This window comes from Ischnura elegans, chromosome 12, assembly GCF_921293095.1.
Source record: "Ischnura elegans chromosome 12, ioIscEleg1.1, whole genome shotgun sequence".
NCBI classification, from domain to species: Eukaryota; Metazoa; Arthropoda; class Insecta; order Odonata; family Coenagrionidae; genus Ischnura; species Ischnura elegans.
Genome location: NC_060257.1, coordinates 52,009,263 through 52,028,662, shown reverse-complemented (window position 1 = coordinate 52,028,662; position 19,400 = coordinate 52,009,263). Strand labels below are relative to the sequence as shown.

At 36.2% G+C, this 19,400-nt stretch overlaps 1 protein-coding gene across 3 annotated transcripts in view; it reads right to left on the bottom strand.

Annotated features, from left to right (window-relative positions):
- The window catches only part of LOC124168758 (CDK5 and ABL1 enzyme substrate 2), an 82,327-nt gene that overhangs the window by 19,985 nt on the left and 42,942 nt on the right, over positions 1–19,400 (bottom strand). For 2 of the 3 annotated variants that reach the window (XM_046547029.1, XM_046547031.1), the window contains exons 2-3: positions 4,984–5,171; positions 627–855 (exon numbers count right to left, since the gene is read on the bottom strand). In XM_046547029.1, the coding sequence (XP_046402985.1) occupies positions 627–855; positions 4,984–5,171 (417 nt within the window). The remainder of the gene's footprint in view (positions 1–626; positions 856–4,983; positions 5,172–19,400) is intronic. The other variant, XM_046547030.1, reaches the window with a different exon arrangement.

Genomic DNA, 19,400 nt, shown 5'->3' with positions numbered 1-19,400 from the left:
AATGGCAACAAATTACATAGTAGCATAGGCAACCTGCACACCTCTTCCGCCTCCCTCAAAACAACTTTCAGGCCACAGGCCTGCTTCTAGGCAGAGATGGGCAAAATACAAGCTGAGGAGTATTTGAAATACAAAATACCACTTCAAATGTATTGGAAATGAAAAATACAAAAATATCTTCGACAAGGGTATTTGAAAAACAAACTACAAAATAGTATTTAAATGCCTTTAAAGATACAAAATACATTTGCTCGGAAACTAAGAGATCTTTAAAAAATATAACCTACCTTGGCGCATTATGGATGGTTGCAAACATGAATAAAACAATTCAAATGAAAAAAAATAATCTGTGAAGCATAATATTACAGAAGTGTTATCACAGCTACTTCAAAAGTATTCTACAAACATATTTTTTTATTTTAGAATGGGAAAATATCAAAAATCTTTATTTGAAATACAAAATACAAGATACTTTCAAAATACATTTGTATTTTGTACTCGGTATTTCAAATACACATTTTAAAATATGTACTCGTATTTACAATACTGCCCAGCCCTGCTTCTGGGCGACTACACAAAGGTATTCGGCTGACTTATTACGTGGTTAATTCCTTCAAAAGTCATACCTTCCACACCTTGTGTTTCCTTTGGCATATGGGAGAGCTGAGAAGACGAGGAATGGAGCTCTCCGCCGAGCAGACACTAGCACCATCCGCGCCCCTGGATTCTGCTGCTGCTGTTGAGGGCATATGCCTGAGCTTGCAACGAAACGGACCTCCTTCCCTGCAATCTCCGAGGGAGGAGCCCCAGTGCTTGAGAGTGAAGTGAAACCACTGCCGCTTGCTTTCACCCTCCCTGCATGAGACATTTGAATTGAACACGGATGGCAATTGCATTAGTGAAAAGAATAATATTCATAGACAAAATGCATACAACCAAACATGCAATATTTCTGAAAAAGCAGACAGAAATGAATGATTAACATGGAAAACACATTCGACAAGAAACCATTATGTATGTACCAACAATGAAGTTCGCCATGAAAAAATATTTGGCTCAACTGGGATCTCAAGTTCAGATCTCACAATTGCAGCAGGTTAACCAATTACACCTCCAAGCCATCAGCTTCTCAGAGCAAACTTCAGGATGGGTTTTACCAAACAAAGGTGTTGACGTCACAAGTCCACTCTGTGGCACACGTGACGGAAGCCATGCTTACTAAGCCACTGCTTTTTGCAGTGCTTTCAAACATTATTAAACTCTGTAACAGTCAATGAGATGAACATTATGAAACAATATTCCTGCATTCCGATTCTTCTGGAATAAAATAAGTAGATATCTGGGAATGAAACATTGGAAAGCACAGGAAATACATGAATAATGATTGGCAATTAAGTAATTTTAATAGATTCAAATATATGGTTGAAAATTGTAGTGAGCTTAACTTGAATCATGGCAGTAAAATTTTTAACTTCAGCACGCAGGAAGCAATAAAAATAATGCAAGAGCAATTTTAGAGGAGTAAAAGGAATTACAAAAAAAATATTTGATGCAAACTCAATTAATTTGTAGACTAAGCTGTATCAATTTTCTCTTTTTCTGTTCAACAAAGGAGATGATAAATTCATCCATATTTACGGAGATAACAGTTGAGTGGGATTATAAAATTAAGGAAAGGTTGAACTATTTTAAATGCATAATAAAATATTATTTCCATTTGAATTCAGAATGAAAAAAAAATAGATTTAAAGAACTTTGTACTATCTAAGACAGAGTTACTTGATTGATGAAAAACTCAGATGCTAAAAAAAAAGCTAAATTTAAAACAAATTTCTCGACAGATGACCAAAGGAAATAAGGATATACACATTTAACAAACTGAAATCAAATTATCACACTCTAATTTTTCACACATAATTTTATAATAGCCGATAGAGCATTTGAACCATTGATTTTTAATGAATGAAAGTAACATGTTCAAAGATGTAAGACACTAATAGAAATGTATGTACATACTAGTAATTTTTCATAGAATATAACACTAAATTGAAAAGTCACACCAAGATCTAAAGCCAATTCTGCCTAAGCTTGAAGAATGGGATAATGGGAGAGGAAAATCTCACAAGTTAATATCAAAAGTGCCATCCACAAGTTTGATAATTATGAGTTATCAATTTGGCAGCCTATGACACAGTCATAAATCAACTCGCGTGAGTAAAGTAAAAAAAAGGCAGGAAAAAAACGTTTTTCAATACACATGGTTCAATCAAAATGAATGAAAGGGAACCCAAATAACAAATGAACTCCATGAATTCCAATTAAACTCACTTTCCAAAGAGCCACAAATGAACAGGACTGACAGAAGAACTCTAAAATGGACAATCAACACTAATGTTACAATTATTAATGCCCATTCACAGGGCATAGAATTGGGGAATTTTAAGGCTGATAAGCTAAAAGATCTTAAAAACGCCCCTACAAAAATAGATAACTCAATGCAAAAACAATGGAATATTCTCAGGTGAGCCGGCATATATAAACAGGCAATACATAACACATCCCCACAAATTTACACGATATATTTTGCAAGGTCTAATTACTGGAAAAGTCTCTTAGCAGTCTGGATACCAAAGTTACCTGACATATTAAATATAGTATACATATGTATTGTTTAGTTAAAGTATGGTAAGTAAAAATGCTACCTATATGCCTTCAAAATTCTATGGGTATTTTCAGAATCGATTCAAGGAAAACAGAAAATTTCATCTAATAACATGAATAAACTAAAAAATAAATGTTCCAGGAAAACCATTATCTCATCATACCACCTCCTAACCATTCTGCATCCTTCAATGCCAGGAAAAAATACACACATTGGTTTTCCAAATTCATAGTGTACAGCCATTAATTAATTCTCTAGCAATGCAAATGTTCAGATCTTCACTGAAAAGAATTAGTTTCCTCACACTTTCATCAAAAATATTCTTCAACAGTTTTCCTCTTGTACCAGTAGGATTTGAATTGTAAGTACAAATGTACAAGTCTCTCTTGCTTCTTTACAGTGATGACACATATTTATTAAGAACATAAACCCAAGATGACTAACCCTTCAAGTGCCAGCTGGCCAATTCATGCATAGGGAATTTAATTATTAAATATTTTTCCTGAGTTGCACGGGCAAGATAAAAAGATAGGTGCCATTTTGAGTATCAAAAGTGTAAATATAAATAAATTAACTCTGATTCATTAATAAAGGAATTTTTTAAATTGTGTAAAATTGTACAAATTAGTCATACAGGTCCAGAGGTATTCTTTGGATGAGCCAGATAGAAGAGACTGGCACTAGAAGGGCTAAAGTGTACCCCAACATTTCTTATTTTACAGAAGAGAGCCACACTTTATCTAACGAACCATGCAATCACTTATGAAAATAACCATGCTAAAGATTTTATTGAAAAAAAAAACCTTATATGTGAGGGCAATTCAGAAAATTCAGAATGAGGCAACTTAATATTGACAATGTATTCAGGTCTGAAGGCAGAAAATACTAAGTTTAGCATTACAGTACATCGAGAGTGAGATCCAATGTACTTGTACAGCTGCCAAATGAATGTTTCACTGGAGTTCAGAATTAGAACAAAAATTTACACAATACAGATGAGTTACTAGTCCATTATTCCTCACAATACTTGCTCCAAAAATTTTCACTCACTTCAATGGCCTAAGATGATTTACATTTTGTTTTCAAAAACATGAAAGCTACTGTGATAGCCACTGAATACAAGGAACAATTTTGCTTCACTCTGTTTAATAATTAACTATCACACAAATATATGTAATATATATATTGTATCATCACAAGCATCATGTATATAGCATCATCACAAAATTCTGGTGCTAAAAGGAACATAGTAGTTCATAGTAATACATACCACATACACCAACAAGACTACAGAGTTTATCAAATCTATATAACCATTATAATAACTTAGTGACCCAACAGTTTTTCCACAGTATAATAGCATTTACTTAACTGCAAATTCACAATCCTTTACTGCCTACTATTACCAAAAAGAGCTTCAAAACTTGAGATTTTTCAGAATTATTCTCCACTATCAGGACAGCAAACATTGATCAAGATACACATCTGCTGCCTAAATTTATAAAATAATTCTTAACATGCTACATTACTCTATACCTAAGCATAAGTAACTTGTATCATCAGACTGGCTTGTCACATGGAAACAGAGCATGGGACCCAGGTATTCAGGATAAATGAGGGTATTTGGAGGAGAAAACCCAGAGCTGATGTTATCACTGCGATACGGAATAGTTGGGAAGAAGGGCAGAGATAAGTCCAGCATCAGGTGGAGTGCTATAATTAAGGTGCCCTCCATTAAGTCATAATGTAGGGATGGGGTGTTTTCTGAGAAATCTCTACCATTGAGGGGATTAGAACCAAGACCAACAGCATGGGAAGCCAATATATTATCCTCAACACCCACCCTATCCTCAAGGTATGCTTATATAGGATTGTGGATCTAAAAAATTGCAGAAATAACCAAAATGAAAATATATGGCTAATGAACAATCAAACATCAACCTTTTCCTTAAAATAAGGATCCATCTAGGTCATAACAACTGACTTCCCAACCCCTATGCAGGATTGCAACCCTGGTATCCTAGATAAATATGAAGGATTGTGGACCTACAGTAATTATAGAACCAATAGAAATGTAAACAGATGACTCATGTAGGGTCAAACGTCAATCTTTCCCATTAAAACAAGGTTCCATTTAGATCATATGGACTGCCTCCCCAACCCTGATCAAGGATTGCGACCCTGGTACCCTGGATAAATATAAAGGATTGTGGAACTACAGTAATTACAGAACCAATAGAAATGTAAACAGATGTAAGGTCAAAGGTCAATCTTTCCCTTAAAACAAGGTTCCATCAAGATCATAAGAACTGGCTTCTCACCCGGAAACAGGGCATGCGACCCTGATATGCTTTCACTGCTGCCTCCGTAGAAGAGATGGGGGTCGGCCGACGACACAGCGCCGGACCCAAGGCGGCGGCTCCCTCGTCGCCCTCCCACCCCTCCCACCATGGAAATGAGCGCACGGCGGCTGTCTTGGTGCCCATACTCTCCGCCGACAGTGTTGGTCCTGAGCAAGCACATGCATGCAGATAGACGCACTTTGAGGGCACATTTTGGTGGAACACAAACATCTCGGCACAAATGCCTTCGTACCGCAATGCAGACAAAAACATTTGCCATCATGCAAAAGTCACTATTCCACTATGATAATAGTAAGACAGATCTGTCTACACCTTCAGTTGGTGGAAAACGGTCGGTGTCGCACAGTCAAAATACTTGTATCTTTCCCACACAAGTTTAATAACAACTCACTATTGATATTTTGGTAAAAATAAAACAGTTGTTTTATTGCCACAGATTTTATGTCTTAACCGACCTAGGTTTCGACAATATATGCACACCGTCACTATCAAGGTAATTTGATATTGACAGTGTGTGTTGTTGAAACCTTGGTTGGTTAAGAAATAAAATCTGTGGAAATAAAGCAACTGTTTCTTCTTTATCATGATATCGATTCTTGATTTCCACAAGGTATCGCCTAAGACGTTAAAATCGACTCACTATTGGTTCAGCTTGGTGCATCACTGGTGGTTATTAAACTAGTGTGGTAGCCAAGTACTTCTATTTTTCTACTTCAAGATACTGCATTAACGTATGACTTTGTACACAGTCCAAGACATGGGTGAAAATATGCAAACAAGAAATTATTCATTTGTAGAAAAAAATTATTTGACTTGACCAGGATTCAAAGCCAGATAGCCATAATTCCAGTCGGGTATGCTAGCGGGTCAAATCCCAAGCAATCATTACCCAAAGTATATTTCCAAGATTAGAGGAGAAATGTCCAAGTCGAAATTGGGGATGATCTGGTTTCATTCCCAGGAAAATCAATTGGTGTTTTTCACAGTGAAAACGTTTTCATTCAGGGTGGCGTTATATAAGGAGGGATAAGTTTAAGTGATATCCTTCCGAACGTATCAAAGGTTTCATATGTAGAGTGATTGATTAAAGGGCTAGCAAGATTTAATTTTACCAGGGAGTTACTGCTGGATTGAAGCTCCATATATTCACTAAGCACGGAATTCTACAGCAACCATTAAATTAATTTTAAAGTAAAAACTTGGTGATTTCAAAGGTGGGGATGATAAATTTCAATTTTTAATGGCATTAGTCCTTTCAAAGTCTGGGAAAGACAAGATCCACAACTAAAAACGAATTGAAATGTATCAAATATTTTTAAGGTTTATTCCTCTTGAAATTTACAAACGATTGGCCTTCAGGGTCTCAGATTTTGATGTTTGCATCGAAGCAGAGTATCCCCGAATTAAATATTCCAAAACAGTATAACTTTTGCCTCATCTCAAAATTGGCATTAGTCCTTTCTCAAAATTTAATTTTTGAGGATGAAACAGTATATGAGTTATAATATATTTTACACAATATCCTCTAACTGATAAATTTTCAAGTTGAATGACATTTTTGAAGTATCTATGAATACGCCAAAACTTTTTCCTCATTGCTCACAATTATGCACGACGCTTAAGGTTCTTACTTTCTCACTAGAAATATATACAACGGACTTCTAAGCCAATGATTGTTTGAACTGACTGTAATTAATTACCTATAATGACTGGAGTTAAAAATTAACTCAAAATAGATAAATAAGACATAAATTTCCATAAAATAACAAAAACATTTTAGCGTATATCGATTCAAAATTTGCCAAATCTAATTTATTTATATTTTCTCCACCTGTTTTTTTCAGATGCACCGCCGCAGAGGGGTTCGAAATCGAAAAAAAACAAGAAATATTTCAAAAATTACTTATTTTGCGGTACTCGAAAATCTGCAATACTGGCACACTAATGAATGTTAATAAAGGAACTCGCTAACGCTATCCGGGGGGATCTGTCCCCTCATCCCCCGGAAAAGGCCCGAGGGCTTATCTAGTCGCTGTCTAAAACAAAAAACCTTGTCTGTCTCCGTTGTTGAGATAATAAATTACACAAAGGTGAAATTGTGCGATTTGGCCAAGTGTTAAAAATTTCCCTATAAATTGGCGTCAAGGCTGTATGTAAAATTACATAAATAAAAAAAACATAAAACAAATTACAAGGCAGTTGGCAACACGGTAATAGATAGAATTTAGTGTTTCGACAATTTTTCCTACGGTTTCAGACGATTTTAGAGGGGATCGATTAAATGAATTTTTGTCCTAACTCGTCTCGTTCACCCCAATCACTTGTGTGAGTGTGCCAGTGAGTGGTCGGAAGTGGGTTTAATATTACAAAGACGAGCCGTAAGTTACAGATATTTATTCGAAAACTCACCCGTGATCAGCTGCGCGCGTATTCAAGTTACGGGGTCGTTTTCATTTAAAATTTGCAATTTTTGAGCTAAATACGTTTTCACCGATACGTGTAGGTATTTCTTCTTCTTTGCAAGATGTTGGTTACAATTTCTGCTTTCCCTTACTCATACTTTTCCTACGTTAATTTTTTAATTTTCCTAATTTTACGTAGTTAATTTTTCCCAACGCGCGCCCGAGATCAGCTTGGCGCGTTTACAAGTTGTGAGGTCGCTTTCATATAAAATTTGCCATCTTTGAGCTACATACGTTTCCAACTATGCGTACAAGTATTTTTCCTAATTAACAAGATGTAATTTACAATTTTTTGCAATCCCTTTACTCTTCCTTTTCTTATAGGCCGTTTTAGACGGGGCACTTAATGCTAATTTTAGAACAGCATTAATTTCTCATTATGGCGTTCAATTGCGCGAATTAACCAATGAAATTAGAACAGAGGCTATTTTGTCATCTTCTTTTCCATGAATTTTCGCATACGTTCTAGCAATTCACCGCTTTACACGACGCAATTTTGACTGCGCCTTCGTAATTACGTCGGATTGTACGAGATTTACACGAGCCTCGTGTAAAATGGGCTTAATGTAAATTATATCTCCACACCTAGGCCGTAGCCAGAAGAATTTTTTCGGCTAAGACACTGGTTTAACCTGGGGACGGGGTACATTTCGAAGATTGAAGTAGAATACAGGATACTGACAAAGAATCAAATTACCGCATATTCGCGGATATGCGATAACATATATCCGTCATTTTACAGTTTCAATTAAGTGTATTTTCATACTTTCTTGAACACACATCACATTGATTCCCTTATACTTTCCTATAAAAACATATTAATTAGTGACGGCGAGGTAAAGTCCTTGCCTGCCTCACAAAAGGTCGCGAGTTCGAGTCCCGCCTTGGTAAGTTGCCCCTATCCAGGGCATGAATGTTCGAGTACATATTATTGCTAAGTTAAAAACCCCGATGTAAAAGGCCAATGGAGCTGTTTTTGGTGGTACAGGGGAAAATTAAAAATAAAAATAATTAAAATAATACACCTTCAATGAGTGACGAGAACGTTTCATTTGCGACTAAGCTGGAATTATCATAATAATACTCCGTTAGAAATCAAAATAGCGCCCTCGAGATTCAAATTTAGAAATCTTTTCTAGACCTCATGCATTAGGACCCACATTTTAACCTTAAATAAAAAAGACTTAGCGGAAATCTAAAAATCAGTTTCTACAATATTTTTATGAATTCCACAATATTTTTATTGTTTAATCGTCTACATATGTAAGTGAAGACACCAACATTACAAAATCAGTTGCGTACTCAATATGCAGGCAGGAATAGAATACTCTAATACCCTGGGTTTTTCGTTGAAACCGCTTCAAAAAATTATAAGACCCTACTCTCTTAGGCGGAAAAATAGCAGTGTGTCTTGAACTGGCAAATTATGAACTTGGGTTTGAAAAACTACGTTTACTTTTACCATTTTCCCAGTTACTTTATTTTCTTAGGAATGACAAGAGCTCTTATGCTTTTACGTGGTCGCGCGCCTTTCAATTAGAATTAGACTTAAAAAAAGAGACTTAAAATTTTCAGAAACCATACACATGCCTTTGCATGCAGATTTATTCTCGGTCTAATAAATACAGAAAAAGTGAACGCTACTCTTTACACCCTCTTAACTTGGTTAAAATTCTGAAGTCTCACTCCTAATTTGCACGATGTAGGTTACAATTGTTGTCTTCCCTTTCTCTTACTTTTCCTGATAAAAATTATCCCACCACACCAAGACCGTAGGCAGAAATATTTTTTCGGGGGAAGAGGGGCTTGAAATATATTTCTAGCGCAATTCAGCGTGAGCACATTCCACGGAAAGAAAATGCTTCACGACAAATTCATTTAACTACGTAAACGAGAGTAGCGCGCCTTAATATGCAGCAAGTATAAGATCGGGATTAGAATTTTTTTAATTTATTTTTTATTTTTTACTTTAATTTTTATTTCAACTTTTTAAAATTTAATTTAATTTTAAGTGTCCTCGTAACTACGGCTAATACTACGACAATTTAAAAAAAAAGAAGTTAACGAATAAACTGGAAGGTTTGAGCCGTTCCTTTGTGTTGTCTTCCTTCGTATAAAATAAAACCCTTTGTGAATTCCGAAATTTAAAGTAAAAACAAAGAACCGTTGACTGCCCTGCACACCTTTTTATAGCGAGAAAATAACTGAAGACTAGACGCCACCTTATATGGATCAATTCATTTTGACAATGGACTAGGAAAATGGTTAGGTCCTCAGCGAAAAAGTTATTACCCGAATACTTTAAACTATATTTTTGATCGGAACAGACAACATTCGATTCTGACGGACATACAAAGCATCCGAGAATCACACAACGCATTTAAACTCTTTCGGTTGGGAGCTGACAGATTAGGTGGCTACGCTTAGATTTACCTCGTAAGCTAGGCTAAGCTTAGATTTATCCCGTAATTCAGAGCAGATATCCTTCAGAGCGACACGGTGAACATTATTTTAGAGACGCACAATATTCCCAGGTCCAACAGACACGATAGAATAGGAGATTTTGCTTTTCCGCGAAAAATAAAGAACTTCAATTCAAGCTTCCATTTGAGCTAATATATGCTCATTTTCGTCCCTTGTGACAAAACGGCTTCTGTTGTGGGCAAATGCTATAGCGTCAATAAAAAAACAACGCTTGCGCAAACTAGAATGCATCAATACTTTCTAGATGAGGATACTAGTTAATTTCTAGACAAGCGAAAGAGCTTTCACTCGAATGTTGCTTTCTCGCCCTATTCCCAAGACGAGACCTTCAACTTAAGGAATCTCTTCGGAGATGAGAAGAGAATGTCATATTCTCATGAAAGCGAAAAAATATGATCGTAGGAAAGAAAGTAGGAACCACTGCATTGACTGAAGATTTGATAAATTGGGACTTCCACATTATATTTTCTAGAAACAGCATCCAATTTCAGAATTTTTACATAGGCTCAAGTATTGTCGCTGGTTTAAGCGTAATTTATAATTACAGCTAGAATATAAAACCGTCGTAAAAATTGATTCATTACACTACAGCATAAAACTTAAGATAAAAAATTAAATGTAGGCTCGTGAATACATAGCTTATTGAGCCATTCAAAAATGAATAATTTTGGTCTAATAAGATAATTTACTTGAAAATGGCGCTACGCTGGCTCAAGGAAACGGCGTAAACGTAAAACATATGAGGATTGAATTACCTACATTCTCGCTACCTTCACTTAGCTTTTTAACCTCGATGGGTGAAACAAACCATGTCGTTTTTTGTTGGATCAGTATGGGCCTATTGGTAATTAATTCAATTGATAACTTTTTCCATTTACCATAATGATACACAAGTTGAGCTGTCAATGTTGGCCTCTGATTTTGATTACTGCACAGCCACCTTGCGCGCCCTAGTGTATATTTTTTTTAATCCTCAGCTGGAACTGCCAAAGACCCTCTATGATCGGGAAACATATTTTGAATACCATTTTCGAAAAAAAATAGTTTGTAACAGCGGAATCGCGAGCCAGCCCTTCTTTTAATGCGACATTGAGCGGCAAAGAATATAGGACAAGGGCAGAAGGTAGCGAAGACTGTTTTCCACCGCCGAAATATTCTTTTTCGAGGAGCACCGCGGAAAAGAACGGGCGAGAACGAAAACATTGTCAACAAGTCACGGTGGACCTTTCCGGAAATACTCTCTCGTCGCGATCTCGAGAGGAGCAGGTGGCACTCGTGAAACAGGGAGAGAGAGAGAGGAAGGGGGAATGTAAAAAAATAAGGGAAAAAAATACGAGAGAATAACTTGATTTTCCACTCGGGCACAACTTTCGGTCCCTCCAGGAAGGAAACAAAAGATACTCCGCGAGAGGACGTGACACGAGTATGAAACGGAATGAAATGGTAATTTTATTATTTCCACCGACTAAGAGACATTGCGGGAGAGAAGTTTGCGATCCGAATCCCTGTGTTATTTTCTGAAACTACAGAGGTAATGCAGAAACAATCAGAATAACCTCAAGTTAGCAGAAAATCCAGTTTTCCATGATAGGATGAAGCATGTAGATGTGAAATACCATTTTGTTAAAGGGCAAGTAGAAAATTGTTATGTAAACGTAGATTTTATCTCCACTGAGGAAGTGACAAGTGATATATTTACAGTGGCGTAGCGAGGGGAGGGTCCGGACCCCCCCCCTTCCCCCGAAATATAAAAGCACAGTAACTTTGCATCAAAAAATAAAACCAAATGTTGAAAAATGATGAATTTACAAAAGATTTATTTGAAAAATTAAGTTTTATCTATTATGATAAGTGTAAAAATTAGTTTTAAACCCTCTACTAGTAGGTACTCTGTTTTTCAAAAACGTTTCCCCTGGTTTTGGACCCCCCCGAACAAAATTCCAGGCTACGCCACTGTATATTTACCAAGGGATTAAATCGGATCAAACATGAAAAAAGTATGGAAGGTCAAAGCAGAGTTTAATAATTCATTTATATAATTTTTAACTGTGCCATTTTAATGTTTGTATTTTTAATTCATTTGATGGAAATGTCGTAGAATTTATTTTCTTCCATTGATTGCATATTTATTATTATTGCATGTTTTCTGACTAAACATACAATGCTAATTTTGCTCAGTGTCGTTGATATGAATATTACTAAATTAATTTATATTGAATCATCAATTTTAACGTATCTTCAATTACGGGGGGTTACGATATTTGTAATTTCAGTTGTGTCACCACATATTTACTTCTTTATCGCTGATGCTTTGTCCCCGTTGGTTGGCGGCCAAACAATTTGATTTATATTCTCGGTAAAAATACTTTATCATGTGATTTCTTGAAGATAATACATCCTTAAAAAATGCAGAGTTGAAGGTAAATGACAAGACTTCAACTGGGATCTTTCTATCAGAACTATTTTATTGTAGTTGGCTACTACGGCGACGAATATAGTCTAAACGTTAATTAAATGTATATTTTTATATAATGTATATATAAATATATTTATAACGTTATTGAATATAGTTTGAACGTTATTTATTTAGACTGGAAATTATTTATGCTTATTATTCACGAAGAAGAATAAATATCAACTTCATTTACACCTATAACCAGTGTCTTCCAGCGGGAACATAAGTTCACGTCGAAAAGAATACAAAACTAACACTTTCTTCACCATAGGCCCTTGTTCGAGAGATAATCGCAAGTAAAGACTGGGCGTAGTACGACTTCCGTCGAGCAGGCACCCGTCTTAGGCGTGCGGCGTGGCTCAGGACGTTGGGGCGCGCAACCTTCTGACTTCGGCCACGTGCTCCCTAAGCTCCCAGGCTACGGGGAAGCCGTGACACTTTTTCTACATTACCGGTATAATTTCAGAAACTAACATAGGCATTCAGATCCCGGGCATCATTCTCGCCATGTCTCCTTGTGAAAACAACAAGCGGGCACTTGGGCAGGGCTTGAATCTCGAAAGTGGACAAATACAAGAACAATCTTCGGCTTCAGTGCATCTGATCAAATTGAAATGGGAAAATGCGAGACCACCATATGGATCTGATATGGTTGAGTATAGTTGGTTACTACGACTAAGAACATAGTATTTGATAAAATGTACGGTGGAGGCTGATACTTTGTAGAAGTCCATTGTAGAATATGAAGTACAGATACTTCGCACTTTTCCACATAAATATCTACTTAAAATAAATATTTTATTATCATTAATATAAATATATGAATATTTTTAAATACATATTTATGCGGAGAAGTTCAAAGTATCTTTACTTCATATCCTAATATAGTATTTGCTTCAACGTTATTTATTTCGACTGGAAAGTAGGTTTACGTTTAAAGGAGTATTCACGAAGAAGGATAAATATCAGGATTTCAGCAGATGCGACAAAATCTGAAATGGCAAAATACATAACCACAATATGGATGGAATCTATCTGAGTATAGTTGTCCACTACGACTACGAATACAGTATTTGTCTTAACATTTTTCATTTTGACTGGAAAGAATGTTTCCCTTTCAAATGAGTCCTCACGAAATAGGATAAATATCAAAATCTCATAGAATTTATTCACAAGGATCAAGGATCTCATAAGGATATTCACAAAATACTACTGAAAAATAAATTACATTTACATTTTTAACACCGTAGAAAAATGCGTTTTTCTCGGCCACTGAAGCACGCAAAAAGTATATTTAATATATTTTTTTGAGACTACGACCAGTAATTTTTCATTGATTATTGTCGGAAAGGTTTTCACCACATTCTACGTAAGTCGTTCATGCATACAAAGACTACATTATGTTTTGATTACACGTTTAAATCGCATAGTACTAGCTTGTGAATGGTAGTTTTTTTCACATTCACCCTCGGATACCACAAAATAAAACACGCATGCAACTTTTTGCACAAAACTATGCGTTTAAAAAAATCACCAGCCACCTGAATACGTGACACTTTCAAGAGTGAAACGGAAGGCTAGTGATGTAGAGTTACACACATTTCCTGTCGTAAGCAAGTTCGTCCTTTCAAGGACCACTCCTGTCGCCAGTCCTGACGGTTAGCCGCGTCGCATTCACCAGTCGCCTTCCCATAACTTGGATAAAATCGTAACTCACTCCAGTAAATCGGAAGGGGTATGGGTTGGGTGGCGAGTCGGAGGAAGGAAAGTGGACATCGTCTTTGAAAAAAAAAAGAAATATAAAAAGCGCGCACGATAGCCGCTTACTTCCAGATCTTCGTCCCAAGGCGGTGACCTTGAAAAATCTTAATGGCACAAGACGAGCTACACAATTTCACTCGCATAACATAGCGCTCCAAAAAAAAAAAAAAAAAACTGACGCGGAAATGGAAAGAAAAACAAGCTTTAAATAATTTGGCCTACTTATTTCAGCCTCCTAAAGCAGTGCAACGCGCCAACGCTCTCCATTACGGTGTATTCACACAGAACGAGTTTTCACACTGTGTGCACGAACATTAAGACGACGCATCGCCCCATCCAGACCGGACGTAGTTTGTATTGTATGTATACTAGGCGAATTTCATATCGTTCACACGGTATATGACTCAATCAAATCTCACGTTATCGTCTTGACATTTTCTGCGTCTCTTCTGAACAATAAAAGGAGAGTAAATGTTTCATTTAAAATATTCATGACAGCTTTAATGCGATTAAAATCAAAGTCCATCAATCACCTGATGACAAAAATCACACTGGCTGAACTTTATCAGCCCAGAAAAAAGGTAACATTATTTCTTCTACGTTGATGTCATCAATTAAAGAAAAAACGAAGTGCAAGAGTATCAAAGAAAGAAAAAACGAAAAAATATTATTGTGAGAAAGAAGAATAAAACTCTGGGAGCACAGCATCCAATCCAGGTATAATTGCCTCCGAAAGCAGTGCACCGCGCCAACGCACTCCATAACTGAGCAAGGGCGTACCCGGAATCAAAACTTGGGGGGGGGGGGGGGGGACAAAACTAGCTGTGGTCGTTCAAGTTGTAACTCTTTTGCACTGAAAAGGTTAATGAAACCAAAATTTTAAGGAAATTATGACAGAAATGTATTAGTTTTTATAATAATTTGCTTGAAAAAATAATGATTTTTATTTTAGTTCCATGTCTTATACCAATATCATTTTTCTTCAAAAGGAAAATTTGCTCATAGTTTTTGTTTTGTACGAAATTTATTCTCGCTTCTAGGAAGAGGGGGGGGGGGCAGTTGCGCCCCTCAGCCCCCTGCTGGTTACGCCCATGTTACTGAGTATTCTCACAGATCGAGTTTGCACACTGTGTGCACGAACATTAAGACGACGCATCACCCAATATTGTCAGGACGTACAATACAAACTCGCTTATCACGAATTTCAGGGGACCATTGTTCTATTATTATCGTCGTCGTTATATTGTACGTATGTATGTAATTATTATAGGTTTCTAAAAACAAGTTAGTTACCATGTGTATTAGTATTGCGTGCAAGTAAATTAGTGGAATATCACAATTGAATGCAGACGATAAGGAAAAAAATCACTGAATTCAACGAAAAAAAAATTTTTGTCGTGTATTGATAGCACCAATCCTGTATAAGCAGTGTATGATGGTAGCCCAAAAACGATTTCACAACGGGGAACCTATATAATTACACCATTCTTAAAGTGTTTTCTGTTCTAATTTAGTTGCACATGAGTGGAATAAAGTTATATTATTGTTATTATTTTGTAATAAATGGGATTTCATTACATTCATAATAAAGTATTTTGCACCATGCATCACAGGATTTCCGGCTAATATTCCGTAAATCGTCTTCATTTAAGCAAAATATCCGTAACAATTAACCATCGTCCCACCATCAAACGCAAGGTAAGGGAAGGATTTTAAGGTCAACAGCAGAACTTGTGGTGATGGCCACACGTGAAAACAACTGATGATAAGGTAAGGAACGTTAAGTAGCGAAGATGGCCGTAATTTCTTTATAGAGGAGGAAATTCGTACACGACTAATTACTCACTTGAAACTCAAGTTATCGTCTTCGTATTCCCAGTATCGTTCCATTAAGCAACGAATCCTGACTGACTGACTCATTCACCCGCTCACCTGCCAACGGCGCAAACTACAGAAGATAGAGCCATTATATTTTCAGGATACATTTCTTGCGTTGTGAATCAGCGCACTATAAGTAAGTTAGGAAATTTTAGAGGGCCAACTTTTGGGGTTGCTTTTGCATTAATGTTAAATTTTTGACTTTCCTAATAAATGTATTGAATCCCTTGCATACTTCTTTTTTTCGCTTCTTTAAGGCACTCAATTCGAAATATTGCGAGAACATTTATGTCGATGGGGGGAAGTAATGCAATAGTTAAAGTCTGTCACTCAAATTTTCTACATTCTTCATTTCCTCCGATCAGTGTATTTTTAGTTCAAAATAAATCTATATTTCTTTCTTTCCACACTTAAAAAGTGACCGTAACAACCAGAAAGTAGAATAAATTACAAGTACATACAATAGCGAAACTGTTTTGCAAAAATTTCTCTGCGCAGTATATCACTACTTTAACAATTTAATGCGATATGACAATCCGTTGATATTCAACGGGTACCTACCTTTCGCTGGCATATATATACAACACCTTTTCCTGTATCATAAATGTAAAATTTTTACATTGGAGGAAACACCAATGTCAAATTTTCAAATATAAGTAAAAGGCAAAGGTTAAGAATAGTCTCCTCTTCACATACATTAAATATACATGCATATCTTTATATTACATGTATACCTTAAGGCTTGTAAGATGAAAACGTAAGTTTTAAATAAATAATTCGTCAATTTAAAACACTGTTCGTGCGGGAGTGATTTGTACTCTTATCATGTATCCAGAGTGTCCACCAAAATCATAATATTAAATCCATGCATTAATGCAAGCTTCCAAGAATCGATAAATACAATCACCACGTTATAATATCGCCATTTCAGATAGGAGATTTTTTAAGTTCTCTGAAAACAATATTATTCAAGCAAATCTCTAACCATGAGGCAAAATAACCTATTAAATGATTTTAAGCACGCAATCGTGACCGAATTTTATTGTTGCTACGAGATACTAGGAAATATCACAGTAGTAATAGCCCAAGCAGTTGAATTAATTCATAGTGTAAGGAAATTTTTTATGATTTCCCACTCCTTCCATTGAATTCGAACGATTCTCGATTTTCACGTTCTCTGAGGACCTTGTTATTGACCATTCATCTTTGTAAGCACGTGTTTTGAAAATAAAATGCTATTTATATTCGGTCAGGGACACCGTGAAGATACGGAAGTCTACGGTGTGGTAAAAGAAAAAAAAACATGCTACCCGAGCGAAAATTCTGAAACGCAGGGCATGGGATCTTAGACTGCTAGAGGTGTTGCGTGAATATAATGATGTCGCAAGAATATTAGAAACTATTCGTCTTTTAAAAGCGTAACTACTGACTCGGTCCATTTCTAATTGTAGGCAAGACAAAGAAAAAAAAATTGTCAGCATAATTCTTAAGGATTTATGTTAAAAAAGCACACTGAGTAATTGGTGGATATAATCTGAAAAATGTGAGGTTTAAGTTTTGACGAAATACTGAGCGATCGTTAAAAGAATTTCAGTTCTGTGAACCTATAATATTTTCTTACAATTTTAGAAGTGTTCAGCCATTTTTTTCCTGCAACTCATAAAAGAGTGAACTTTGAGACGATAATTTCACATCAATAGAAATTTTAAAGCATAAATAATAAGAAAGAGAGTGAATGATTCCTTCAAATCATTCATGACTGCTTTAATGCGATTAAATCCAAGACGAACCTGACTGCCAATATTACTCGCCGGGCTCGGTGGCGGCAAGGTGAAGTCCTACGCCGGCCTAACCGAAGGTCGCGGGTTCGAGTCCCGCCTGGGCAGATTATCTCTGCCCTTAAGGGCATGGGTGTTTGTGATCGTCTAAAGCTGATAAACATTATATTTTCCCCGCCAAAAAGGCTTTCAATGAGCTTTTTCGGGGCGGTGAAGATAAATAAAAAAGGCCATCAAACTGGCTGCATTTATCAGCCCATAAAAAAAGCTTAGACGATTTCTTCTACGGGGATGTAAAATCCATAAAATAGTATGCATACACTACATAAACAATACTGCTAAAAAAGATAAGTAAAAGAACTCAGTGAGCACAGCAATCGACCCAGTTTTAATAGATTCTGATGTCGCGCAACTGCGAAATAAATCAATGCCAGATAAACTATTCCCTTAATCCGGCAACACTGAGAGAATTGCCGATAATAACGTGGATGAAGATAATCTACACGCAAACTGGAGGGTAGACTTCGATTTTAAGTACCTAGAACGAAGGTTTACACCAATTTTCGGCCTATGCGAGAGATTTTTTCTATGGGAAATTGTAGCAATAAATGTGCGTTTGCGGCAATAATTTTCTCATTCACGACTTGAAAACCTTCCATAACAGCAATTTTTTCCCCTTTCACTGGACTTGGATCCCTAAGAGTGCCAAAAACTTTCAGTGAATCTTTCAACACACTTTCAAATACGCGAAATGAGAGGAAAGAAAGGGTTGTTGTAGAAAGCTATGATTGGATGGGATAGGTTAAAAGCCTCATTAACATGATAATTCTTTTACGTCCCTCAGAATGATACTTAAAGCGATAGCTTTTCAGGGACTAAAAAAGTTATCGCTCCATTTATCATTTTCTTGAAACGACACCACTTGACGCACAGTCATGTCCTGGGTGGTAAAAATAAACTACCCACGTGGGACTCGAACGCGAAACCCTAGGATTAGAGAGCGATGACGGTTTCCACTTTCCACCGAAACAGGAAAAACACATCACAGAAAGTCAATCAAAATATAAATCCTCGAGAATTGGCAACATCACTCACAGCGGGAGTTGACGTAACCTTGCCATAAATTCTGTCTTAACTTTGTAAGATAATGACATAAATGAAAGTAACATAAGTCAGTAGTATCTTTGCATTTTTCATTTTTTCCTAACTGGTTCAAACACTCATCTCTTAACGATTGTGCAATTACTCGAGAAATTTGAGAATCGTAGGCGCATAATTTCTCTCGATTCAGAGTAAATATTAATCTATTTTTACGTAGCCAAGGCAGGGAAAAGGTTTCAACAATTATATATGGTGAAGTTTAACTGCTTATATTTGATGAAATACAATAAAAAGTCACGTAATTGACCAATTAAGAATACTACTGCAAGGAAACCGTAGAGTAAAATCTCAAGGAATAAGGCGGGATTTAAAAACATTTCGTCAGTTTGTTGCTCCGTTAAGCCAACTGAATTTTGTGTAACTCAATTAAATACACATAAATATTATTTGAAAAAT